The sequence below is a fragment of the Anguilla rostrata genome, chromosome 16 (genome assembly GCF_018555375.3).
Source record: "Anguilla rostrata isolate EN2019 chromosome 16, ASM1855537v3, whole genome shotgun sequence".
In the NCBI taxonomy this organism is placed as follows: Eukaryota; Metazoa; Chordata; class Actinopteri; order Anguilliformes; family Anguillidae; genus Anguilla; species Anguilla rostrata.
The window spans coordinates 20,230,139-20,257,074 of NC_057948.1; the positions used below are offsets into that span (position 1 = coordinate 20,230,139).

General features: G+C 40.1%; 4 protein-coding genes across 10 annotated transcripts in view; 2 read left to right on the forward strand and 2 right to left on the reverse strand.

Moving 5' to 3' along the window:
• The window catches only part of LOC135241781 (calcium and integrin-binding family member 2-like), a 40,759-nt gene extending 38,612 nt beyond the window's left edge, over positions 1 to 2,147 (reverse strand). The window contains exon 1 of the mRNA XM_064312456.1: positions 1,880 to 2,147. The gene's annotated coding sequence lies outside the window, so the exon portion shown is untranslated. The remainder of the gene's footprint in view (positions 1 to 1,879) is intronic.
• LOC135241780 (leucine-rich repeat-containing protein 61-like) lies at positions 480 to 7,426 on the forward strand. 5 transcript variants are annotated; one of them, XM_064312449.1, is made up of 9 exons: positions 482 to 929; positions 3,370 to 3,465; positions 3,576 to 3,722; positions 4,002 to 4,062; positions 4,342 to 4,427; positions 5,016 to 5,081; positions 5,579 to 5,647; positions 6,126 to 6,251; positions 6,823 to 7,426. In XM_064312449.1, exons 1-9 carry the CDS (start codon positions 899 to 901, stop codon positions 6,927 to 6,929), a joined length of 789 nt encoding a protein of 262 aa, XP_064168519.1. In that variant the 5' UTR covers positions 482 to 898; the 3' UTR covers positions 6,930 to 7,426. The 5 variants fall into 5 exon arrangements, with proteins under 5 accessions (XP_064168522.1, XP_064168519.1, XP_064168520.1 ...); XM_064312450.1 differs by having other exon boundaries at positions 3,376 to 3,465; XM_064312448.1 differs by lacking the exon at positions 482 to 929 and adding an exon at positions 1,140 to 1,336.
• Positions 7,427 to 7,872: 446 nt separating this feature from the next.
• On the forward strand, positions 7,873 to 16,770 carry idh3a (isocitrate dehydrogenase (NAD(+)) 3 catalytic subunit alpha). Of its 3 annotated transcripts, none has more exons than XM_064312444.1 (12): positions 7,873 to 7,890; positions 8,548 to 8,671; positions 11,433 to 11,495; positions 12,030 to 12,113; positions 12,650 to 12,764; positions 12,850 to 13,037; positions 13,936 to 14,069; positions 14,879 to 14,981; positions 15,072 to 15,136; positions 15,226 to 15,310; positions 15,526 to 15,678; positions 16,215 to 16,770. In XM_064312444.1, the coding sequence occupies exons 2-12, from the start codon at positions 8,639 to 8,641 to the stop codon at positions 16,296 to 16,298; spliced, it is 1,107 nt and encodes a 368-aa protein (XP_064168514.1). In that variant the 5' UTR covers positions 7,873 to 7,890; positions 8,548 to 8,638; the 3' UTR covers positions 16,299 to 16,770. The 3 variants fall into 3 exon arrangements, with proteins under 3 accessions (XP_064168514.1, XP_064168515.1, XP_064168516.1); XM_064312445.1 differs by lacking the exon at positions 7,873 to 7,890 and adding an exon at positions 9,319 to 9,397; XM_064312446.1 differs by lacking the exons at positions 7,873 to 7,890; positions 8,548 to 8,671 and adding an exon at positions 9,027 to 9,137.
• Positions 16,771 to 17,224: 454 nt separating this feature from the next.
• Positions 17,225 to 25,661, reverse strand: acsbg1 (acyl-CoA synthetase bubblegum family member 1). The gene is made up of 14 exons (XM_064312443.1): positions 25,480 to 25,661; positions 24,256 to 24,323; positions 23,779 to 24,053; positions 22,607 to 22,695; positions 22,072 to 22,192; positions 21,885 to 21,965; positions 21,525 to 21,674; positions 20,833 to 21,009; positions 20,499 to 20,680; positions 19,626 to 19,859; positions 19,151 to 19,368; positions 18,779 to 18,918; positions 18,004 to 18,250; positions 17,225 to 17,583 (listed from the first exon to the last, which is right to left on the reverse strand). The coding sequence occupies exons 1-14, from the start codon at positions 25,557 to 25,559 to the stop codon at positions 17,507 to 17,509; spliced, it is 2,139 nt and encodes a 712-aa protein (XP_064168513.1). The 5' UTR covers positions 25,560 to 25,661; the 3' UTR covers positions 17,225 to 17,506.
• Positions 25,662 to 26,936: the final 1,275 nt, after the last annotated feature.

Below are 26,936 nucleotides of genomic sequence, written 5' to 3' on the forward strand. Positions count from 1 at the left end.
TAATTCACCTTGGGACAAACAGGCGAAATAAATCTAATCCTGCCTGGAAGTAATAAATTAACAGAGCAATGTATTGGGGTGACTATTTGTTGGGGTGGCGGTGGTGAAAGAGGACACAAGTAGCACAACACCTGAGAGTTCATTGAAGAGATGGCATTCCTATACCGGAGGACGTTCTTCCAAAATTGAAATGTATGCGAATGTCCTGTTGGAATTTAATCTTACATGAGACCAGCACACCGAATGAATTTACGCATGGATTTCGTCCACTGTCATGTGTCAAAGTATAATTAATTTTACGATTTACAATGTAACCAACGCAGCAAATAGTTTCAATTTAGTATCCTAGATACATTAAACAGCACATTTTGTGGTGAGTCGACCGTCTATGCTGCAAATCCTTCTGCGATGCTTTGCGCGAAATTGACCAGTATCCTTGACGATATCCTAGTAACCGACGATTACGCAGAAATGCAACGAAACTGATTTCCGGGTGAATTGTTGGCGTACTAATAAAATGTCAGATAGTTTTGTTAAATTGTCAAACTGTATTATTTCGTTATTTTTGTGTTTGGCATAACTTATTTATTATAATACACATCTTTTTGTTTACCAAGCATATTTCAATGTAAACAGTGTCCAATTAATTTAGTCGGGCAGTGTCAAGCATAACGTGAGTTTGCTTTCAAGAACCTGCTAGCTAAGTTGGCTAACACGTTAGCAGCTACTCGAGCCATTATTTTTTCACAGTCGGCTAGCGACTTAACGGTTACAAGATAGGTAGCTAAATTGTCGACGGCTCAGATACATATGGAAGTAAATGCGTTACCTAAAGTAGATGGCATAGTTTGATAGCAAACGGTAACATTACTAGTCTAGAGTCGAGATTTAACAAAGGATGGCTGCCAAGAAAAGAGAGAAAGACCAAGGTAAGTACTGCAGCAAGGTATTTTTCAGTAAACTGTTGCTAGCCAGCGACAAGTTGCAGAAAATGCCAGAACGACTAGTCAACATAAATCAAAGACGATCAGCTAACGTTAGACTTTATCGGGCAGAAGATCGGATGATGGTTGGATTAGTGCTGCTAGCTGGCTACCGTTAGGGAGCTATCTAGCTTACCCGGCTAGTGAGCTGTGGCCATGATTAACTCGGCAGAGAAGCATCAACTGATATGGGGTCGTTGTGAATTGATATCGTAAATTTTGCTGATTTCAAAGACATTTAGGAGTTATACAGAAAATGAAATTGATAAACATTTCAACAAACGCAAGAGCTACATCTATATGTGTAATGAACTGTTCGACCAGCTTGCTAGGTAATTACAACGTGCACGAAGGTGAGCAAATTGCAGCAACAAAGTGTGGACGTGCCCCTGCATATGGGTTGAATAACTTTTTGAATTAAGAATAGAACACTATATTACATTGCACAATATTCATGAGGTTTAGATACATTAAGTGATTTAGAAGATGCGTTTATGAGTGACAAGAATCGACTCGTGTGCAAACAGTGTTTAGGGTTCCCTGTACGTCAACATCATCTCTTCCCAACCTACGCAAAGTGATTCTGCATGACGCTATGCACGGTTAAAGTTAGTGTCAGAAAACAAAGTTAATCTGGTTAACAGTTTGTGAGACTGACAACGCAGCAAAGAAACTTAAGTGCTCCAAAGGTGGCTTTTGAGACACGTGAGCTGAGAAACGTGAACTCTTCTTGATTCTCCCTCTTATCAAGGGCTGTTAGAAAAATACAATAGCAACCCAGCTGCAGTGATCAATGTCAGTAGCCCCAAATGGAATCATAGCACCTGGATACAGTAGAAATCATAAGATTTGTATAGTGTGTTTATAAGTGTACTGGCTTCTGTTTAGATACTTACTCTGGATGTATTGCAGCATTCATAAGAGGAGTGTGCAGAGGCTTGGGGGAATCAGAATGTACTGTTCTGCTGCACTTATGAGTCAGACTGTGTGGCATTTTTTATGGTGGAAAATCAAGTGACAAAACTCGCGAGCACGAAAACGAGGCATTGCATGTTAACAAAATCACTCGTGCGCAAAATTCTCTCCATGTCACCAAAAGGCGCGCAGCAGTCGCAAAAATTCCCCAACAGTGAAGGTACTCCCACAAATATTCTCTCCACGCGAGTGAAATACGCATAGTCTTTGCGAGCAAAACTACAGTTCTGTATGCTCTGTCTTTTGTACTTTTTTAGTTTTTAGGGGCGGGGGGTTTTGTATCCAAAGATCTCTCATTGGTTACTGACCGTGTCCAGAACTCTGTTGTGACTGGCTGGTAATCAGAGATGTGCTGGATGCTCATTATTGAATGCAAATAAAATTAGGCTAGTCCAAACAATCTATGAAAAGAGATCATGATGCCTGATGCCTTGAATGTGACCACACATTGACCCATTACCAGTATATGCATATAGTGGCTGGCTTGTATGCCTGTTTGGATAAACACTGCGTTTCTCCTCTAAATACCGGTCCATACTGGGTTATAAATCCATTGACAGGATGGAACAGGGGTCTGGCATAATTTCATTGCTCAGAAGTTTCATTGCATAACTGGTGGTGGTGACAGGGCAAGGTGTGGTGATCTGATCAACTGCCCTCATAAGCAATTTGATTGTTTAACATTGCTGTCAATGCTGTCAGTCTCAGAATGTGAATGTCACCACTTTCTGCCACCATCTTGTGGCACTCTAAGGGATGGCGTATTGAATCTGTCTGTCTGCTGGTATATCCGATCAAATAAAGCGTATCAAATTATTTCTCCAATGGAGATAGATATGCACAATTATATTTCACTGGAAACAATCGGAAACAATCGCTGAAGTACATAATCCTGAAGCTGAGGGGAGGAACTTCCCTTTAGCTCCTTAATCTAGTCATGGAAGAAAAATGCGAGGACTGCATTGTGATGTCTTACCTGGAGTGGAGACTAAAGGTGAATTCTGCTATATTGGTGAAATAACAGGATCTGCCACGCCCTGCTGTGACAACAGTGTTTCAGACACAGGCAGTAACCAATGAAATTGTTAGACACAAAAGTCCTTTGTTAAGACAGCCCCCCACCTGTCAAAATGAAATTAAATTTGAGTGCAGGGGGGAAAAAAGACTTTTAGAGCACACAGTTTGCTTACTTCAGACTGACTTCAGTCATGCATGAGTTAACACTGTACGTGAGTACATTTTATTTGTGTGGAGAGAACACTCACACATGCGAGTGCCTTTTTCTTGTGTGAGTGCATGGTCTTGTCTTCATCCTTTTGAGTTTTGCCACCATAATGCTCAGATGCTGATGAATAAAGGACAGACTGAAACTTGCCACAGCCTCACCCACCCTCTCTCCTGTGTCTTGCAGATTCAGACTTTACAAAAATTACACCTGCACTGTTGAAGTCAACAGCAGGGGAATTTGAGTTGGAGTCAATCTTGATCCTTAAACTCAGAAGTCTTGGTAAGTCTTTAATCAAATTTAATATGTAAGATTATTGTGCAACTCCCATTGCCCAGTTGGCTGAAGTTCAAACACACAGTGTCCTCCTCTATATTTTTATATTTTATCAGGCATATTTGATCTTGGATGTGTAGGAGAATGCAAAAACCTGGAGAGACTGGACCTTTCAGGGAATAACATCACAAATTTAACTCCTCTGGCCTCTCTCAGATTGCTTCTAGTGCTTAATCTGTCTTCTAATCGGATTTCAAATTTAGGTAAGAAAGAATGCTCAAATATCTAAAGTTAAAAGATCCTGAACTGTACAACATTTGTAGTATCATACTTGCTATGTCATTAAATAGTTTTGGTTGCAATTAGGCTAATATGGTATTTTTGTGTTCAGGAAAATTTAGTGAAAAATATTGTAATAAGCACGCGTGTTTTGGTTTTATTTGACTTTTTTTATATGCAGTGTGCATTCAGAAATGTGTATTTTATTTGATTTTACTAGAATTTGAATTTGAATAATAGGCATTTAAAATTTTTGCTTACAGAACCCATTTGTAATTGTGACAGTCTACAGAGCCTCAATGTTGCTGGTAACCTTATTAGCAGGTAATGTCTATTTTCTCAAGCAGTGCTGACACCCTAAAATACACTAGAAGACTGACTTTTGTTATCCATTCAAAGGGAGGAAACTGAAAACAAGGATATGAATAATTGAATTATGTTTTGGGGAAAAAATACGTTATAATACTTGTTTTTCTGAGCAGTTGCATTAGTATAAATTGATATAATTTCCTCCATTTTTATGAGCATGCAATATTGCTCATTACCTGCATTGTAACAGAAAAGGTGTATGATTTATTTTGTTTGCCTGTGACTTGTCTACAGTATTGAAAACCTCCAGTGTCTGCAGTCCCTAAGAAAAATCGAAAGCATACGTCTGAAGGACAACACCTATAACTACACAAATCCCAGTGAGCGGTTTGTGCATGTACAGTTTTCCCTTGCCAAAATTTCAATTCAGGCATTTTGTGCACTGAAGGGAATTTAATTAATCTTGCTTATACAATTTTGTTTATTTACTGTCATTTTTAAAATAAGATTTTAGGGCATTTTATGAATCATTACACGTGAATGTAATCTGTGACACATGCTGTGGCAATTGTGTCTGTAAGAGTGCCATTTCTTATTGTAACAAGTTCTCCGGTCCTTCTCCCCACAAACCACACAATCCGTTGTTCTTAGACGCACTACTGCTTTATTGTGCACTCACACAAAACACGGAAACACAAACAAAACAAACCACACACAATAAGAATGGGGATTAGCTGAGACGTCGCTCCCACGCGCATCTCTCATTCCAGGCCCCGGTCTCACTGCAGGTAGAGCATATAAAGAGTTAGCAATTAATTGTCATTGCATACACCTGGGGTTGTAACGCCAGCTAAACCACTCCCTCTCTGCCCACAGATGGTGCCCTAACCACACCACCCCTCCACAATATTAATTGTTCAGTCAGATTTGGGAAATGTGTGTAATTTGTTTATTTTTTGCTTTTTTAGTTTGCAAAAACTCTTCATATAGAAATGTGCTTCTTGAAATGTTGCCAAGCCTGAAGGTGGTGGACGGTAAGTGTATTTAACTCTTTGTGATTTTAATACAAAGTGATTTAAGAACTCAGCAGAAGTGTACTGAACTTTGAATTGTTTCATTGCTATGATTATATAAGGTATAGCCTACAAGTAGTTTAGATGAAGATTGAATGCAGCAATGGCATGTAACAGCCTGGAATACCAATGGCAGTGTGCATATATTGAAGAAATTGTCTGTCAATAAACACTCATCTATGATGTTCAGCTTTCAGTCTCTGAAATAAAATCCTGTAACTCTGGCTCCCTTTATCCTGGTCCTGCAGGTACTGTATCTGTGCCAACTGAGCCTCTCATCTGCTTCCAGCTAAATTATTTTAATAAAGCCCATTAAAGTACTCTACCCACTGCTGGGATTGTTCATTGTACAGTATGAAGAACAGAAAGCCCTCTGGGCTGTGGAAGCCCTGATCTGGATATTTATTTTAGTTTGTCTTCTTTGTTATTTACCTGACTGTTCTCTCTGTTCTTCTTAGGTGAGAGAGTGGTAGGACGTGGCAGCGATCTATATCAGCTATGCAAAGACATTGATGACACTATTAAAGGTTTGGAGAAATGGCTTTGAAAAATGACTCCTTTGTCCTTGATACCTGAGTTGCTAATGGTAGAAAGTTGTATGTTTTTGTATAATTGCCGCAGACCCTCTCTGTTCCACTCAGTGCTGAAGGTCTTGCAGCCAGGGTCACAGCTGAATGAAGCACACATCTAAATCATAAATTCATATTTAACCATTTCTTAGAAGTTACCCTAACTTGTTGGTATAGTAGTTCATGTGCCATTTTATCACACCTCAGTGGACAATTCCTGATGCACAACCCAATCCCTTAACTGTGATATGTTTTGTCCTCTTCAGAAAAAAGGTGGTCTGCACATTTTTAGGTCTTAATTAAAATGGTTTTGATAAAGTTTGATGTGTGGTTCTCGTGCTTGATGTAAGGATAGCTGGTAGTTGAGGAAATTGGTTAATACATTCTAATAAATATTAATATGCAAAATTATTATGTCCTTCCCTGTCTCCCCCAGCTGGCACGTTAAAAAATGGGCAGATGCAAGAACTGCCTGAGTGCAAGCCATGGGTTGAAGATGGTTTCTGGGAAATAAAGAGATCAAACAATGCCATCATTGAAGAAGCCTGTAAACAGTTCAATGGTAAGATGTTAAAGGAATATAATGTATGGCATATTTCTGAAGAATGTGGCCACAACTGGAAGACTATGCAACTGACACAACAAAATGACAAGCATAACAAGAGAGGTCACTGCTGAGCAAAGAGATGGGGAGGGATGGGTGGCCTTTTGACCAAAATTGTCCTTCGCTGGTGCTATGCCAAAGTATTCTGTTATGCATATAGAGATGAGTTCCTCAAATAATTCCCCATTTGATGTTTCTAACTTGTTTGTCTACTGTCTTGTGTAACTTTGTGTTTTATGTCAGGTCCCCCTTGCAAAAGAGATTTGGTCTCAATGAGGGTTTCCTGGTTAAATAAAGGTGAAATAAAAATAAACATGAGTACGTCAAATACTTTACTAAGGTCCAGGAAATTCACATTAACATGCATTTTAAGTAATATATGTATAATATATTATTTATATATATATATATATATATATATATATATATATATATATATATATATAAAATCACATTTTCATAATTTCAGAAATAATATTTCTATGTGGATTTTATCTTAACCATGTAAACTTTTTTTTTAACTCCACAGATATTCTTAGTGAATGCCGACTCCTGAACCACAAAGCTGCTAATGTGATCACCCAGACTGAGAGGACCCTGAGCAGCAACAGTCAGCCAAAGCAGTATGCTGTGTGAAAACACTGGTCTGTGAGAAGGCATTCAAGCTTATGCCATTTTTTGTACGATGCTGAATTTGGATTTGTCATCATCAGTGCAATAATACCTGCAAGCTTTCCATGTTTCAGCAGGGCCCTTTCACCAGTTTCTGCTGAGTCCTGGCAGCTATGGTGTGTGTGGTACCCTTTTTAAAAAATATCAGAATGACGGTTACGTTGCACGCAAAGCACAGGAAAACTGCTAATTGTGTTCCTTTAAAATTATGCTGCTATATAGATATGGAATCAGTCTTGTACATTAATGTTTTTGTTTGTTTTAAATATATGGACAGAAGTAAAGTTTGTCAGTATTTATTAACTGCATTGATGATTTTACTGATGATATATACTTTACTAATGTGGTGTATGTCATGGCTTCCCCAGAATACAGATGTTATAGGAAGTGTTTTGGACCTGTGCATATTGAATACTGACTGAATATGTAAAATGTTAAATTAAACACTGTTTTCAATTAGACCTCAAATATTGATGTTTTTAAACAACCTTGTATCCCATTATATTTTCTGTCAATTTGGAATGCCCAATTTTGAAGTCAGTGTGGGTGATATTTCCCATTTTTTATTACGAAGTAAGCAGGGACTCGTCTGCTTATTAAAATTTGTTTTTTCTCTTCTTCAAATATAACCAACTTGGGAAATAGATTCCAGAAAACAGCACTTGGCATGTGTCTTTCCCAATCCACGTTTTGAACTCCATACTGTGAGAAATCAAACGCTGCACCACCGCACCAGTAGGGGATGTCAGCCTTTTAGGTGATAGCTGCAAGTGCGTTATCCACTAGTGCTGAAATCGGTCACAGTTTGTGGGTGTAGTTCTCTGGGTGGAGTTAGTGAGACTGTAGGCAGGGCGCAATCAGTTCATTGGCCGAAATCACTCTAGCACGCGTGAGGGAAGCAACTCTTGCCAAGTAAGGTTGCCAGGTAAGCTAGATAATTCCCCATGTGTGGAAAAAGTGGAAAATACAGTGATTGTCTGGACAGATTTCTGAATTTCTGAATATAGAAATTTTAAATATTCTGTGACACAGTAGAAATTCCTGAAGCAGGGATGTGCACAGGCATTTTGGTGTTCAGAGGCTCAAAAAAGGTTTCTCCATCTCAAAAGTGAAACTGACATGCTGCTCCACTTAGATGGTATGCAGCCAGCAGCTATACTTTTAATAAGAACATTCTTCAACATTGATCCTGCTTAACAGATCTGCAAGGGCCATGTTTCATTACTGAGTTAGCTGGGTACCTGCACTGAGTAAAACCCAGAATCCTCCCAAATCTGGAACATGGACTGAAGTAAAAAGAGCTGTTCTGGGTTTTACTCAGTGCTGTTATCCACTTAACTTAGTTATCCTGCTTTATAAAATACCCCACTGGTATGTCAAATCTAAGTGTTAAACATTTTTCTGGTTTTGACATAACTAGGAAAGCCACAAGACATTCTTAGTTCGTAATAAATACATGTCAAACTATGGATTCGCTGTGAAGTCCCTGCTAAGCAAAAAGATTCCTGTATTGTGAATACAATTCTTACGATTTTAAATCACATAAAAGCTGTATTTTATAATATGGCAACCCTGTTTTTAGTCGTAGTGCAGTCCATCACCGCCCACCAGCAACCTCTGCGACGCTTTCCACTGTGGTGAATTGTATTACCGGACAAGCCCACCACATACCTATGAGAATGGCTGGGAACGCGTTAAGGTCAACGGTAAGGGATGGGTAAAATACTTTTACAATGACAACCATGCATGTGGAGCACACGTGTTACTGGGTAACCTGGAATTTAATGGCCACTCGAATGGTTCTTGATCTATATTACGGGTGTAGTTTGCTAAAATTGTTGAAAGCGAGGCAGTCAGGAATTCCACAAGAAGGCCTCCCTGCCGGTGTCCTTCACTCATTCATCCAGGATAGAGCTAGCCAGTTACCACTACTGCCGCAGAAATATCCTGCTACTACTTAGCTTGTACGCAACAAAGTTGATGACAACTTCAGTAGATCATTAACGTCAATTACTGGCAGATCGGAGAAATTCATAGGTCTAGCCGAACGTTGTCAGGAAAACTCGGAACAAGTGTGATGACAGCTAGCCATAACGTTAGGGAGCAGTCTACATGTGTGGCCGTGGTAACGGAGATGGAATGCAACAACCAGCTAGCGTTATGAAAGAATAGGTACACTATCCTAACGACGTAACGTATTCATTTGTATAGATGGCGAGCTAGTAACATTAGTGAAAATGTTGAGTGCTGGGTGTATAGGGCTATGGACAACGTTTGCCCTGTTAGAATCAATTGACAAGAATCAAATCAATTGACGTTTTATATGCTGGCACTGAAACATTTGTTTTTACAGATTTGAAATCTTCTGGGACAATGGCAGTTACGGCTAGCTAACGTTAGTCTAACAGAAGAATTCATCACTGACCGATTAAGTAAGAATTAAAATAGCTGGCTACTAGCTCGTTAGCAGAGAGCAACCTTGCCTGACTGACGTTTAGTTATCAGTAGTTAGCTAGCTAGCTAATGTTGCCTAAATTGGCTTTTGCTGCCTTTCCATTTAATGATAATAGAAATTTTGAGCAGTTTGATCTGACATTTTCTAATTCGTTATTCATGGAAAATGAATCAAGCTAGCTAGTTAACCGTTTTATGTCGCTTTAGCTCATCCCCTTTCACGGCAAAGCCAAGGTCACTTCAGCAGCAGAGCAGGTGCAGAACACACAGCGAATGCCCCACCTAGCGTAGCAAGCTAACCAAGCTGTAACAGTTGTGATGGTGTTCATTTGGAACACCAGGTGTCTGCAACGCCACAGTTTGAGTTTATATTCAGGTGCACTGCATGTTTGTTACGAATTATGCAAAAATGCATAATTTAACTGAAACACTGCCCCGCGTGCGTTTATTTCTTGACTTGCCTATAATAAGACTTATGCACTAGAAGACCTCCATTTGTAGTATCAAGTAGTAGAATATGTCCAGGATCTCTGATAGTAATTGTTACGTGAAAATATTTTGTAATAGTCCATATAAACTATGTTGGAACGGAGCGCTGTTCTTAAATCATACAGCTCAACTTGACCTTTTGCAATGGGGTATTTAACAAAAGGCGGAGCGTGAGTAAAACATTTGGCTACCCAAGTCAAAATCGACACAGAGGCACACAACTTTACATTTGTTCAGGCAACAAGCAAAACATGATATATGAGTACTGCTCTGAAGTGATACGGTTTCCATTAATTGCTTTTTATTTATGTATTTATTTATTATGTTGTATTCTTAGTTGTGCCTCTTCAATGGTGGAATTAAAAAGTCACTCAAGTCCTCATTTAGAACACAAAACCACACTTATTCACTTTTCATAGGTCCAATACAGATCGGTAGTATTTATATTTACATTGTGACTTTGCCATGGTCCACTGTATTGCAACTTTAGGTTGCAATCCATGGCTAATCAGGGCTTGTGACATAATAAGCTTATCTCATCCTTTGATTTTACACCAAAGATTAATGCACAATATTTCTCTGTTGTCAAATAAAGATGTAATCAACCTCTTATCAAACCAGTGAAATCGATCATAAGTATATTCAAAAGATTGGATTGGAGAGCATGGTGCACATTAATCCCTGGTCATCCCTGGCTGCATGTTCTGAATGCATGTTTTTAAACTGGAATTTAACGAACGATTTATTCAGGGTAACTTACGATGGAAAGACAAGTGCAAAGTTCGGGGTTTGAAGTGCAGTAATTCCCCACAATCCCACATTTCTTTGAATCTTGTGTTTCGTAACTTTTTATAAAATCAGCAGTTTCTTTGGTACAGGAAGATTCTGAAATTGTTATTTCCATTTTTTTGATTTGGAGAATTTCAAATGACATTTTATATTGACTCCCCATTCAGTAAGAAACATTGCTTTCATTTGCACAGCATCCATATTTGTCTTCGTGAAATGGCTATGCTGCTCACACTTTCTGACTTTAATCTTATTTCAATGTGAAAAACAAATTAAAGCGAAACATATTAGAAATACGTTGTCAGTTGTGAGCCTGCTTACAAGTGACTGACCCATAAAAGTCTGAAACTTCAGACTTTCTCTGCCGTGGTATTTCTCTCTTTCCCCCCCCACATGTAAAACAGCTTCTCTGAACTCAAAGCTGATGTCACAATAGTTTGACCGCAAGATTAACAGGCAGTGGATGTTTGACTAAAACGACCGGTCTCCCTGTACGGGGAGGAATAGGAGGACCACACCACCTGCTAATTTTTTGGGGCCTTTTGTAATGCTTGTGGCAAACTCATTGGAATTCATGGCAGAAGTGGTGAGGTCATACAATTTCAGATGAGCATTATAAAGTACAGTATTATGCTTCCTGTGCAGATCCATGGTTATGAATTTGTTAACTGCCAATGTGAAAGTTTGAGCTGAGGCCTGCGACTGATGTTAACCACCTGATTCTTCTGTTTCTAGTTGTCCCGCGTCATGGGGGCCGCACAGAGCCAGGTACCACAAATGAGAACCATAACCAGAGGGGTAAGTTGGCCTGCACCAAGTGTCCATCTTTTAGCAAGTTATCTGGAGTTGTTAGAAAAGATTCTGTATTTTACTCAGAAGAAAAGGCTGTGCAAATAAAAGGCTGAAATAAACTCATAAAGCAAAAAAAAGTACAAATCCTGCTTAAATAACAGGTCCTGTTTCACTTATTTTCTTCTTACTGCAGGAGGTTATGATTTAGTAACAGGCGTTTCTGGTTCTATTGAGTATTAATGTATAACATTCACTGCCACCAGTATTTTCCCTGGTCATGCCCCCATGAATATTAGTCAGATGCTTCAAATTGGAATGTTTTAATTTCTATCAGCTTCTTTGGTAGAGGCAGAACTTTCAGTGTAAAGAAAACAGAGCTGACCATCTGTAGTATGTAGAATCCATCCTTAAATTTCCTATGATTAGATTAATTGATTTAGGTACCTTTTGCCTCATGTTGTAGGTTGGACCCATATAAATGAATCTTTATGACTGACTCTGTGCTTCAGTGGTTTTCTTTTTTGCTGTTTTGCTCTGTAGATACAGACGGTCACATTAATCCCTGGAGATGGAATTGGTCCAGAAATTTCTGGTGCAGTCATGAAGATTTTCGATGCTGCAAAAGTAAGCTGAAAACACAGGTGTCTGCACCTTAAATTTTGTTCCATGTTTTGAGAAAATGTATTGTGCTTGTTACTTGATTTACATAACTGTGTGGCGCGTTCAAGTTAGAACCCTTGTGTGGCTTAAAGTGAGCTAAAAAGAATTTTTTCCGCCAGACTGCTTTGGTGTCACTCTTCTATATACATGTGCACACTCAGAAATGGGGAAAGTAAAGGAATGGCGCTTAGTTGCATTACATTACAGTGCAGTATTTAACAGATGCTCTTATCCAAAGTGACTTCCACTGCTTACATTCTTGTACATACAATCAGTTTGTACAGCTAACTATTTAATGCAGAAATTCAGTTTAGGTACTTTGCTTAATGGTAGTGCATCGCCTAGGAATCTAACCTGCAAAGAGTTACATGCCCAGTTCCCTAACCATTATATTACACTGCCACCCTACAGTGTGGTTGAGGGGGTTGAAGTACATTACTAGATGGTAATTATGAAGATAGTGACAAAGACAAATCCTAATGTTGTCATCTTTCATCTAGGCTCCTGTTCAGTGGGAAGAGAGAAATGTCACCGCCATCAAAGGTCCCGGCGGACGGTGGATGATCCCACCTGAAGCGAAAGAATCCATGGACAGGAGCAAGATTGGGCTGAAAGGTAGCCACACCTTCCATTCCTTCAGGCTGCACTCTCTGTGCATTCAAAGGCTCCCACCGGGCTTTCAAACGCTTTTTGTGCACAGGGCCTTTGAAGACACCTATTGCCGCTGGTCACCCCTCAATGAACCTGCTGCTGAGAAAGACCTTTGACCTCTACGCCAACGTGCGTCCGTGCGTGTCCATCGATGGCTACAAGACGCCGTACACGGACGTGGACCTGGTCACCATCCGCGAGAACACGGAGGGCGAGTACAGCGGGATCGAGCATGTGGTACGCACCTCGCTAGCAAATGTCTGCTGGTCAGGGAAGCAGTGTGCAGAAGCGTACTGTCTCAGAGAACTTTAATTAAAAATACTTCCATCTTTTCATTTTCTCCTCTCTCAGCATTTTTTTCCCTAGAAAAAAATCTATTTTTAAATTCTAGAAAAGCATAAGTTTTCTACTTCTTTTACTGTTTTGCCAAGTGAGTAAAAAGCATTGATGAGTCATAGGCTGGCTTGTATAAATATTCACGCTCCAGGCTAGCCACGCCTGCCATGCTCCTGTTCTTTTATTCTCTCTCTCACAGTGCTAGCAGACCTGCAGAATGCTCACAGCTCATTTTCAGGTTTTTACCTTAGGTAAGGTGGTCTAAAGCTGAATAAAACCAGGTTTTACCACCCCTGCCATTTTTCCTGACATAAATATCCTGACTTTTGAATTGTCTTCTGTTTATCTCATTGTCCCTTATTGACTTTCCTTTCCTGTGTGAAAACTGGTCTACTAATTTATTGCTGTTTTTTGTGACATCGCTTTCTGCATAACAGAATCTCAGGGCGATAAAAGGGCTATGGCTGCCTTTGTGCTTTCTTTATTATAGCGAATGTATGAAATTTTAAATAAATGAAATTCCATTGTTTTTCACTTTCTCCTACAAAGTAGTAAGGCAGGGCTCTACAGTATCCCCATTTTAAGAGCTTTTGCTCCTGAAAATTGATGTGTGCTGAAAAAAGTATTTTAGGAGCACATCTCTAATTGGGATACATTAATGTGCTTCTAAATTTTTAAAAAATGTTAGTGTAGAGCCCTATACGGATTGTCTTGTTTTACAAAGATATATATTTGTTATTTTTAATAGTATTCAGGAATCAGTTGGACCAAATTGTGGCCATTTTCCCCCTCTTTTCAGATTGTCGACGGGGTGGTACAAAGCATAAAGCTCATCACTGAAGAAGCCAGCAGGCGTATAGCTGAGTACGCATTTGAATATGCCAAAAATAACCAAAGAACCAGTGTTACAGCTGTCCACAAAGCCAACATTATGTAAGTCTCATTTCAAACCTAAAGATTTTTGAAACCATTGCTTTAGTGCATGTTTTTGTTTGGCCCAGCTTCCAACCCTTATGTGTGATGTAGAATATTTTAGATATTTAGAGAAGTTTCTGACAACTTGTCAGCTTTACAATGGGCATTGTAGGGCATTTGGGGGTTTGTGATCTAAAGCAAAAAAATGTCAAATAAATTTTGAGTAACGCCAGAGCAGCTTGTACAATGACTTGCACACACGTAAACCCCAGAATGTGAACTACCCCTTTAAATACAGACCTGTATGTTAAGCGTCTTGTGTGGCTGATAGAAAACAGCTTAAGTTCTGGAAAAAACTTTTGAGTACAATTTGAATCTTTAATTGCTATTACAGCTACAGCCATTTGACATTTTTGTTTGTATAATAATTGATGCACAGAGGTTGTTACAGTTATGTGTCAATATAATACAGTTTACTGCCCAAATGTGATGCTGTTTAATACTGACTCAAGGCTTCAGACTAGGTTTTTCAACTGGTGGCACTGTTGCCACTTTTTCAACTGGTGGCACAATCGCAAAATTTGGTGGCGCAACACAAGCCGTTGCATCACGCACTTAAGTTATTATTTTGCAGTGATCTTCACGTGTAGATTTGTCATTACAGAATACATAAAAAGGCTTTGAATGCAGAAACTGAATCTCAAAGAAAGACAATGTGACCAAAATAGAATATATTGTTAATTCATTGTACATTGTCCTAATTGAATGCTACTATGTTAAAGAAAACAGACTTAAAATGAAATTTTTTCTCCACACCTTTATTTCAGGCGCATGTCTGATGGGCTTTTTCTACAGAAATGCAGGGAGGTGGCTGAAACCCATAAGGATGTGAAATTCACTGAAATGTACCTGGATACAGTGTGTCTGAATGTATGCAATCTCTTCTCATTTGCCTCTGTTTCATTTTACCTGTCTCCCTCTTCACTTTCCACATTGAATGTCACTGTGTTTCCTTTTTAGATGGTACAAGATCCCACACAGTTCGATGTGCTGGTAATGCCCAATCTCTACGGTGATATTTTGAGGTATGTTGAGCATTCATAGCCGTGTAAATTATATTTTAGCTGTGTCTTGCATGCAATAAATGCATGAATGGTTGTTTGTGTGTTTTTAGCGATCTCTGTGCTGGTCTGATTGGCGGTCTTGGAGTGACACCTAGCGGGAACATTGGAGCCAATGGCGTCGCCATATTTGAATCAGTATGTCATAGATTGCTTCACGCTCTGTATCGTTTACCTCAGTGGATTTCCTGGTTGTAAAAATCACTGTCATTTCAGATTTTTTAATAGTTTACTGGTGCATTAGTGCTCTCTGTCAGCTACTGACACCAATGCTCGGTACATGCCAGTTGACTTGACTAAAATGTGTCTAAAACTCAAAACATTGCTGTAAACGGCACCTTGGTCCCCGCCAGGTCCACGGGACTGCCCCGGACATCGCCGGGATGGACATGGCCAATCCCACGGCCCTCCTGCTCAGCGCCGTGATGATGCTGCGGCACATGGGTCTGCATGGCTACGCTAAGAGGATTGAGACGGCCTGCTTTGACACCATCAGAGACAAGAAGGTAGATCTGGCCACTGTGGGACTCCTTCTGTCTAAACACTGACAGTGTGACATCACTGTAAGGGCCACCTGAAATAAGGAGACCAAAGGGCTATACTTCCTGATTATAATCAAATTGGTGTTTCACTAAAATACTGTAATAACAATAAATTATTTTTCTGAATAAGTCATCCTAGTGAGTTAGTTACTAGTGAATTCCTTCAGTTTGATGTCAGAATTAAAAATACCACAGATTATTGACCATGTGGATAGATATATAGTTCTCTATACTGTTCATTTTATCCAGAAACCAGCCATACTGTTAATACAAAGATCATATCCTCATATCATAACTTTTTCAGCATATTAACACTAACATCTCCCACTGCATTAAATAAATAAATAAAAGGTCTATATTAATGGAAAACAACAAGGTATTCACAGTGTACAGTATAACATCTTAATATTTCCAAACTGATCCACCCTACGATTGTTTTCAGGTGTTCATGAAAGATGTAACATTTTTTCTTTTTCACTCCCCGCCCTCCCCCCCCCCAGGTTCTGACCAAAGACCTTGGTGGAAACTCCAAGTGCTCGGAGTTCACAAATGAAATCTGCCGAAGGGTCCAAGATTTGGAATGAGGGGAGATGCTGATAGAAGACATCCTCCTTTCTGTTTGAGCTCCAGGCTGAACCACAGCTTCATATCATTCTTATATTAACGCACAATATTTAGTCTTCGTATACTGTATGTATGTGTATATGTACAGTATATATAAATTATATTAAAATATAATGTATGTATCTATGTGCTGAAAGAGTGACAGCTGTGGGATGACCACCGGAATGTTTTAATCAAAACACAAACCTGTCTTATTCTTCACTCACTCTGTCCTTTGGTTTCTGTGATTGTGAGATGTATTGTTATTTGTTAAAAAAAGAAAGAAGTCTGCTTCTGTTCTGTTTATTGACTGACTTTGGCCTTCGGTCTGATACATTTTGTTTTATTAAACAGTTCTCCTGTGATCTGCTGATGAGTCATTGGTGGATGTGACCTAATCTGGTTTCAGAATTCATTACAGTGCATTAAAGGTTGAAAATATTTTGAATGAAATTGGTCTTTTGTGGGCTCCTTTACTGTAGGATTAAAAGCAGAAAAATAGCATTTTGTGATCCACACAGGGACGATAAATTTGATTGTTTTTTTTTTTTTTTTTTAATTTTGCATGCCTCAGTTCCTCACTGTCCATTTTAGGATGGTTTGATAATTGGGAATGGCACGGCTTTCCAGATAGTCCCCAACCTCCCACCACAAGAACTGTGCGATCTAAGTTTGTCCTTTACTCCACTGCCCTTTTGGTGTTTGTATCAGCAGATGTAAAATTTCTCAGCTTTTTGAAAACAAGAGTGTCTGTCTCCACTCTGAATAAATAACAGGTCCTCCACTTTTCACTATGGACTGGTTATTTCCAAACAGAATAGTGCCAATAAAACAATACAATATTCCGCCATTATTTTCAAAAGAGCTCTGGAAACTAGTTCTAGAAACGGGAAACAAAAAAATATATGCATATCTTCACTTTTAATGATGTCGGCTTCGCGTAAAAAGAATTGCTTTTAATGAAACAGTAACCAAACATATGCTAGTTTGCACTAATTATTATTAAAGACAGATTAAAAGGTAAAATGACAGATTACATTAAGAAGTTACAAAGGTGAAATCAGCAGAGTATTTAAAGGTATTGAGCAGCAATGAGACGATAGAAACTGATGATTAAATTAACGTTAAAGAGACAAATGCCCACATGCCTTTCAAACAAGTAGTTGTGATCGAGATGTCCACACAGCACTCATTCTGTGTAGAAGCTTTCAATTTCCTTATGATACATCTCCAGCACAACACTACGCCGTAGTTTCATCGTGGGGCCTGGAATGAGAAATAAGAATGGTTGTCTGTATATTTCTTAGGAATGGACTCCACTGTATTTCATATTCTTTCACAAGCTGTGGCAGAGTGGCATCAGTTGAGATCACTGTCTTCTCATTCAGCCTACAGCAGCACATAATGATAAAGCACATATATGACTCTTGTAGGCACATAATGTTAGAATGTGTGCATTAGCTTTGCACAACCGATATCCTGGAGGGTGAGTGTCTCTTGTTTTTTCGAATTATGCCAGATGAATAAGCTTACTACTAACTAGTTCACTCATCATAACAGTAAAACAATGTCAATGTTTTAAATGATTGAACTAATTAAATAAACATGCAGAAGCTGGCAAGAAATCCTGAGAGGATCCACCCGCCTTGTTCACCCTGCATTAGACACTATTGAAGCAGTCATTACCCAGCTCCCCGCCAGCGATGGAGAAGTCTCTCCCCAGCACGGCCCACTTTTGAATGCGCTGGGCATTGGAGATGGCCCTGGAGTTGACGTGGTCAATGCCCTCCTGGATGGACCGGTAGATCTCCTTGTCTTTTCCCCCAACGATGTCCGACACTTTGGTGGCCTGGCTGCCGAGGTGCTGGCAGTATTCTACAGCCTCCAGGCTCAGCTCGTCTGTGGGCTCCATTGTCTCTGCATTACAGGCACACTGAACAACGGCTTACTGTATATTAGTGTTTAAAAAGGCTTGCGCTCTCAGAAATGGCCCAAAACCTGAAGAGCACAGCAAAAATAAATGATAGGTTCTTTTTCACATTTACAATTACTCCATAAATCCACCAAATACCGTGACTCTTGTGTATCAAGACAAACCATTTTAGGAAGCACATTAGATCAAGACATTTGACTGCATGGCATATAAGGTAGGAAGCATCCAATGATTATAAGCACATATACAGCACAGCTCTGACCATATTTTAGCTTTTTTACATGGATATCAAGCACAATATCTCAAATATCTGAATGCATTAAGAAATACCAATATATTGAGTTAAGCACATGTGTTCTCACTTCAACCATACATGATGAATGCAAAAACATAACCTCTTCAAAAAAAAACTTCTAGATACATTTCAGATTAGTAGGATTTGCTTTTTCAGTTGTACATCACTTACACAGCAAACTATGTCTCCATCCGGATGGCATTATGCAAAGGCCTTTACCTTAAGGCATTTACCTTAAGGGTCAGAAGCATGGATAGAAATTTCCTTTTGTCCCCGATCAACATGGCATTGCTGATAATGGGCAACTCTTTCTTCACAGCATCTTCTATGGGCACCGGGGGCACATTCTCCCCGCCTGCTGTGATTATCAGCTCTGTGTGAAGTCAGAACACAGTGACAAATTGTCGCGACTCAAAGCCATAGTACATGTTACAGGGAGGGGAAAGAAAGGAGATACATTCAACCACGATGTGATATTACTTCATGAAAGGACAGACACAAAATTTTCTATCAAAAATGAAAAGACTCTTGTGCAGGAGAAAGAAGAAGAACTTTTTTGAAGCCATAACCAAGTGTTCCAGCTGTCTAGAGCATGCCTACTGTACCTTTTATGCGGCCTGTGATGTACAGGAAATTGTCTTCGTCCACTTTCCCCAGATCCCCTGAGCGTAGCCAGCCATGTTCATCCAGGGTCTCTCTGGTCTTGTCCTCCATGTTCAAGAAGCCCATGAAGATGTTCCGGCCCCACAGGCACACTTCCCCAATTCCCACTGCATCTGTGTCCGCCAGTTTGAACTTACAGCCAGGAACCACCTTGCCACAGCTTTGTACAACCAACAAATCGGTTACTTTACACTCACATCCTAATGTGACCTCAAGCAAATGCAGGTCAATTGCTTAGATGGAATATAACCACTGCTCATTATACGGCCTCACAGGGGGGAGGCAGGTTCAAATCCCAGATATACCCTTCTAGAACCCTTGGACATGGTACTTAACTTGAACTTTTTCAGTAAATATCCTGCAGTAAGTTGCTTTGGCTAAGGGTGTCATGATAATGCAACAATTCAGTGAACCCACCTTTGCAGTCTGTAGGCTTTGGGGCCTGACATGAAGTGTGGCCCAGTGCTCTCGCTCATGCCATAGGCCTCATATAGCGGGATATTGAGACCCAGGAAGAACTCTACCGTCTCTCTGGCAATGGGAGCCGCGCCAGAGAAGAACTTCAGGCAGCGGGAGAATCCTAGTTCAGCCCTCAGTTTCTGCAGAACCAGACCATCAGCCAGAAGGAAAAGGAAAGGTTTATCCTCGTTCCTGGCAACAAACAAACAAAATATACATCAATATATATATTAATTTTATATATCAATATATATCTATATCTATATATAAAATACTTGTTTTGCAAGTCACTCAAGATAACACTGTCTGCAAAATTACTGTGGTTATTACGTTATGTAACATAGGGATAGGATGAGGAAACCAGCCAACTAAACCTGGGCTGTAATTCTTTGTTTTCTTTATTTGGGATGCCAAATTGTATCTACAAGCCACGCTCATTGCTGAACCACTTCCATCAATTCAGGTGAGTGCAGGCAACCATTCACTCTCCATCACAACATCTGATGTTCACTGCTGACTTCACGTCACACCTCAGTCCACAATGACCTGGAGGAAGACACTTCATGTGCAGTTTGAGTAAGCACATTGTGAGCACCAGATAAGGGTTGCTGCTATACAATGAGACACAGTCATTCCCTCCAATCTCTACCTCTCAGGGAGACACTATAGCCAATCATGCATAGCCCTGCATGGCTGCCCACCACAGCTGGCAAGGAGAGCATCCACACATTGCATTTAATGCAAAATGAGCCTACCAGTCGCCCTATAATGCTTTTCATGATGTTTGCTAAGCCTTAGGTCACATCCAACAAAAGCCATCGCAGGGCTTACTTGTTGGCCCAGTTTTGGTTGGCCTCCAGGCTAACGGACATTGCCCATGTGGCCAGTTTCTTCTTCACATATCCGCTCTGTGAGATCCCTTCTCTGATCTTCTCCATCATCTTCTCCCACACCCGTGGAACGCCCATATGGGAGGTGGGGCTGACCTCTCTCAACGTGCTTATGAGACTTCCCTGGGCAGGCAAAAGACTGCACATGAACACTGAACTTCAACGCAACAATACATGGGACCTCATCTTGTTTTTCCAGAGAGGTGTTCTAAAATGGGAACTAGACAGAATAAGGGTGAACAGGAAGTGTGACTTCACTGCTTCTGCTCTAGTACCTTTAAAGCATCCGGCTGTGCAAAGTAAACCAGCTCCCCCCACTGAATTCCGGTCCACAAGTCGTAGATCTGAGCAGCAATGTGACTTAGCGGGAGGTAGCTAACAAGGGATTCCTGCTTGGTGTCGGCTGGCTGCATGTCTCCTGCTCGGCTGGCATGATGGGTGGTCCATGTGATCTGTTTATAATGCAGGGAGAGGAGCATACCTTTGTAATCCTGTGTTATTCTACTAAATAACTCCTTAGTGATACATACAGTAAAATAACATTTATATTTCAGCCGCAAGGGCTGTCTATGGAGCATTATCTGAATACCCTTTAAATAACAAGACCAGGTTAAAACCTAGTATATGGCTGGATCTAACACACGTGATCCGGCCGACGAATGGTGTAACTTCATATCTCGGCCGACCAATGGCGTAACTTCACCACTCACTCAGTCACTCAGTCACAGACATTCGCGTTTGTAGGGCTGGCCTCGCTGTTGCGGTCCGGCCAAAAAAACAAAACAAAACATGTGTTTACAAAAGTTTCCTTTTCAGGATCTAGTAGCTGAACTTGTCACAGTCATGTCTTATAGGAGATTGAATATTAATTATATTTTATAATCCAAGGAACCAGTAAACAAGGGAAACACTCTGATTGTTCCATTCATCACCTTGTAACCATCACTATAGTCCTCCCCAGACTCACATTGTCATGGCTGAGCATCACTCCCTTGGGCATTCCCATGGTGCCAGACGTGTAAATCAGGACACAACACTGATTGGCTTTTTGGACAGCAAGGACATCATCCAATTCTTTGTCAGGCACATGAAGTCCTAACTCCATAAACTCCTCCCACTGTTCCAGGCAAAACAACAGGAACCAGTTACTTACTTATCCACTATCAAGCATTACATGTCACTCTGCAGTAATATTCAGTCAATGTTAAGCAATGTTTATTAATATACAGCAATGTTAATTTTGTCCAGTTGTCTAACATAGTATCCAGTTCTGTTCAGTAATGCTCAGTTGTGTTCAGCAATGTTCAGTAAACAGTACCAGACTCACTGAATAGAGGTTAGGCAATTTCTTCTCCAGAGGTCCATGGTACTGTACTATGGCTTTCAAGTGAGGCAGCATATTCTGTATCTGAAGTATGAAGAGATACTTTTTCAGCCAGGGCCCTTTTGATATTTCAGTTGTAACACCACAGAAAGCAGTAGCCTACACGGTGGTACCTCAAAACACACATCACCTGCAAGATTTTGTCCAGCTGTTTTTGGTTTTCCACCACAATGATGTCTGCCCGTGAGTCATTGGCCACATGAAGGCAAGCCTCTGGGGAGTTGGTGGCATATATTCCTGTCATTATTCCTCTAATGTGCAGGTTCATGAAAAACAAACAGGTTGTAAGGCAGTGTTTGATTCTTTAATATCCACTTACATTATAGTTACGTTTCATTAAATAAAATACCGCCATCAGGTATCATTTGTACAGGCAGAAATAGCTAAAATACATATTTCTTTATACAGATAATCAGTAAATGTATAATTCACAGCAGATTGCATGTAAATTGTTGGAAAGTATGAACTGTTCTTGCAACAAATGAAATGTATTTTGTCCATACCATATCTAATTCAAGTATGCGCTATCTTTTCCCAGTTATAGCCAGAAAATGCAATGCATGATTATATTTGAGAAAAATGCACATGGTGGTTGGATAAAACAAAAGCCTATGTGATCCCAGTTTCCCCACAGTTGGGGACATTAATATCTCATTGAGACTCACCCTGCAAATATGGCGCCAATGGCAGAAAAGAACCACTCTGCCGAATTGAATCCCAGGATAGCCACAGTGTGAAAGCGCTCCAAACCAAGCTGCACACATAAGGTGAGAAATTCAAACTTAGTTCTGCTTTGTTCTTTCAATGTTATCATATACTAAGATCCTATGAAAGAGCACGTTGTAAATCAAGATGATTAACAACCACATTGACTCTCATCCCACTATTTTCCTTTACTCTCTGGTTTTGGACAAATAATGGTAATTATAAGGCTGTCACATTGCTACAGAGCACTCGTAAATTTGGGAGAGTGCACACTAGCCTTTAAACCACGTTCTGCCAGCTGCTCGTCCCTTCATCTCTGCAATCCACCAGCTGACCTGTGCAGTTAATGAGCCAACGGACTGTGCACAGCTGGCAGAGGTAGATTGCAGTTGTCCAATGACCTTGCACAATGAGGCACATTACATGGATGACCCTATAGACTATGTGGCTCGGTCCTACAGTACTCTAAGCCATTAGCGTTCCAATGGGACTGTACTATAACAGATCTTATCAAAATAATATAGCTGCTGTGCTCCTGTATGCCATCAGGTCCACATTTGAAACAAGCGTTTTTTTAATACTTTCACGTTTTCTCCTCTACCATATAAGCATTTTGTCCTTTTTACGTGTATATATCTTTACCCAAGCAATTCAGTAATATATTTACAGATTCAACAATATATAAAGAATACTAATACTGAAAATAGTGTGGTAATGACCCGTGGCCACATCTGCCCACGCTTGTGTATCTCTTTGCAAAACCAACAAATGAATATACGCAAGATGCAATTTCATCAAAGATATTTCATATGCAGTGCAACTGTACATAAGCTTCATGGTAAAAACTCAGAGCGGCACTACTAATGCATGCTCTTGCTTCTCCTTGGCTACCACTATTTTAACATTTTGACAACATAACAGAACCAAGCTTGGCACAAGAGTCACTGGGACAATGAAACCACTTACAGTTTGTAATGCAGCTAATAGGGTTACATAGTATGTAGTGCTATAATGAGTGCTATAATCATAATGATTAACTTCCCACTTTGCTTTGACATTTTGCCTTTAGGAGACAGAAGTAGTGAAATCCTTTTTTAGGTTAACATTTCATGTTTGCGTTGTGTTCGTGTACCTTTAAAAAACTCTTGGCAACTGTCCGGCAGGTGTGATAGTATTCTGCAAAAGTCATCTTTTCCCATCTGTCCTTTTTCTTGGTGGCCAAGGCAGACAAGTCACCATACTTCTCCACAGAAGCCTTGAACATCTGGTGGACCGTGATGGGTTCCTCAGGACAGGTCTCATCAATCCTCAGCTGGACATAACCACTGGCTTCTGTGGTCCAAAGTGACTGTGCTGGAGCCAGTGATGCATTGGCTAAAACCTCTCCAATGCTCCTTTTCCGATCTCCTGCAGTGATAATGAGAAACACACACACACACACACCTGTTGCAAAGACCACTGATATTCCATTAGCAGGACACATTTTACACCATCCCACTTGTGTCCTTAAATCTATACAGGTGAACATCTTCGCAGTTTGAATACTCAGAAAAGGCAGTTTCATGCAATGCGGTCACATCATGCCTGCTCTTATGTTTGAAGGTCTTACCATCCTTGGTGTGCGTGTCCCTATCCTTCCTCAGATGTGTCATGGACCCTCGCACTGAGGCCACCGGACTGGAACACAGCGAGGACAGAGACAGTGGTGAAGACCCTGACACTCAGAGAGGGATGCCCGCTCTACCTCGCATTCCAGCTGCGGCCAGAGCAGCCTCTTTCACCAAATCACATGGCCCGGTTCAACAGCCATTGTGCCCTCCACACAATGTCAGGCTTTAGCTACACACAGTTAAAGCCCCAAGGCTTTGTTACAGAGAGGAGCTTGCCGAATGCAAAAGAACAGCTCATACCCAGCGGTCGTGGAAACTTTTTGAAAAATCTGAGGCTTTTCATCCTTTGCACAGAGTTGTGCTCCTGCAAGGCAAAGTGCAAAATGAAAGCAAACTTTTGTTTCCATTTTAAAGGAGCCGGATAAGCTTGAGCACAGAAATGCGTATCTGACCCGATCCATTGACTAATCAAGTAGGAGGGCCAAGCTTGACAGTTAGTTTGAACAGAGTTTCCGTTTCTCATTCTGATTCAAAGTGTGTAAGCAGCAAACATAAATTACGCACCAAGCGACAGGTTCTTTTATTACACCAAATGGCACAAGACACACTGTTCAAACAACTGCCCGTTTTTCATTTAGAATAGGAAAAAGGCCGAGTCTAGTTGCTTGTTTGTTAACTAGTCATGTGACCCAATCCCTTGAAAACAGGAGGAGGTGTCTACAGAGTAATGCTCTTCCTATCGGTGCTATGCCTAGTAGCTTCTCAGAAATTTCACAAATGCTTTTATTTGGAAACATAATAAGCATACACAAATTATTTTCCAGTCGGACATGGTTTCCAGTTGTGGTACAATAATCAGTACCATTCCTACACAATGTAGAAATCTTAAATTTAAATTCTTGTATCTAGAAAAACTGATCACCATCTTAGAGCAAAATGTTATCAGTCATCCCTCAATGGCCTTTGCTTTCAGCTGTTTGATTCCTGTAGTTCTTTGCTGCACACCATACTACTAAATCCAATATCACATTTAAACTATTAAAAAAACAAACAAAAAAAAAACAATTAAGTGTTACTGGTGGTAAGGGCTGCATTGTGTTCCATCTATTCCATGCCGTTCACCACCAGGCAAAAACGCACAACGGGCTGTTGTGGAGCCGCAACACAACTGACAAAGAGAGACCAGATGAGCCATTGATATGCATCCATTCATAATTCCCTACCTGCTCTCTGCGTTTTTGGCATGGTCTTGGTGGTTTTCGTTGTAATCAGCAGCTCTGGTTATCTCATCACTGTAGGACATGCTGGCTACTAAATGAATACTACCATGGAACAACTTCAGGCAGTAGGCTAAGTAGCAGCAGTGAAAAGCCTGCCCCCTGAGACTGCTTGAGGCACCAAGAGTGGCTGCAATTCAAAAAGCAACAGGGAATAATAGAACTTGGGGTACAATAACATTCACTAATGTTCAGACATGACGGGCAGTTCAAAGGTTTTCAAAAAGCACACAAGCTACTGAGCTATATGCAGTAAGGTCATTTCTATATCCTGTTGTTCCTATTTATAAGAGCCACAGAATCCTGCTAGTTATACACACAGTTTTCTTTTTTAAAGTTGAGAACATGTATGGCATGTTAATGAGTCCAAAGCCCCCTTTCAAATGCAAATGCATTATAGGTTCCAAGAACATGTGATGAAATCCATCAAACAATGCTAGCTCATTAAATACATCTTAATTAGAGGCTGGTGCATAGATTGGGGTGTATTTACTGCACTTTGTGGGAACATATTTAACAAATAAATATTTATATATTTTGTGAATCCTCACACAAAGATTAAATCATTGTTTCTGCACTACCATATGAAAACATTTACTCTAACTTGTACCCTTCCCACTGGAGGAATTCATATGATTGGATATTGCCATCTGTCTTAGTATATCAATACTACTTCAGTACTATGCCATTAAATGGCAACCCAAAAAATATACATTGTCTCACAATTGGCAATACGAAAAAACACAGAATCATATAGTCACAAGAAGCTCTCAAAGGTGGGATGGTGAAAAATATCTGAGGTTTATTTGTCCATCAACACTGTAAAATTGCACAGAAAGACAACAGATTCCCTCCTAAGACTCCACTGGACTGTCTCCCCCTACTTTCCAAAGCCAGACTGAGTGATTAGATGTTACATTTACTGACCTTATAAATAGTGCTGGAGATTGGGGCATGCTGCAAGAAAATATATGAAACAGGTTAACTTGTTTGACAGCACACAGTAACCTAATTGACAGTGAATACTGTCAATTAAACACAAACATATAATTATTTTTTCTGCCCAGCAAGACATTTCAGCTAAAAAATTTTCAGGTCAAACTGGTGGACTAGCTGACTATATAAAATTGAATTTTCATCAGGGTGGTGCAAGCAACCAACAAAATTAATTTCAACCTCTGTAATAAAAAGTGGATGTTTTGCTTAGTTTCACTTGTTTTTCGACCTATCGGGCATCATGACATATCCATAGTAAGCCATGTAGCCTATTAGGCGTTTTGAAAATGCGGTTGTAGAAACGATATTATAGTACCCTAGTTGGCATTTACGGCGTTTTCAAGAATTCGGCCCATTCGCTAGAGAATAGCTCACAGCCTTGAGGAACTTCCTAGAATTGCATAATT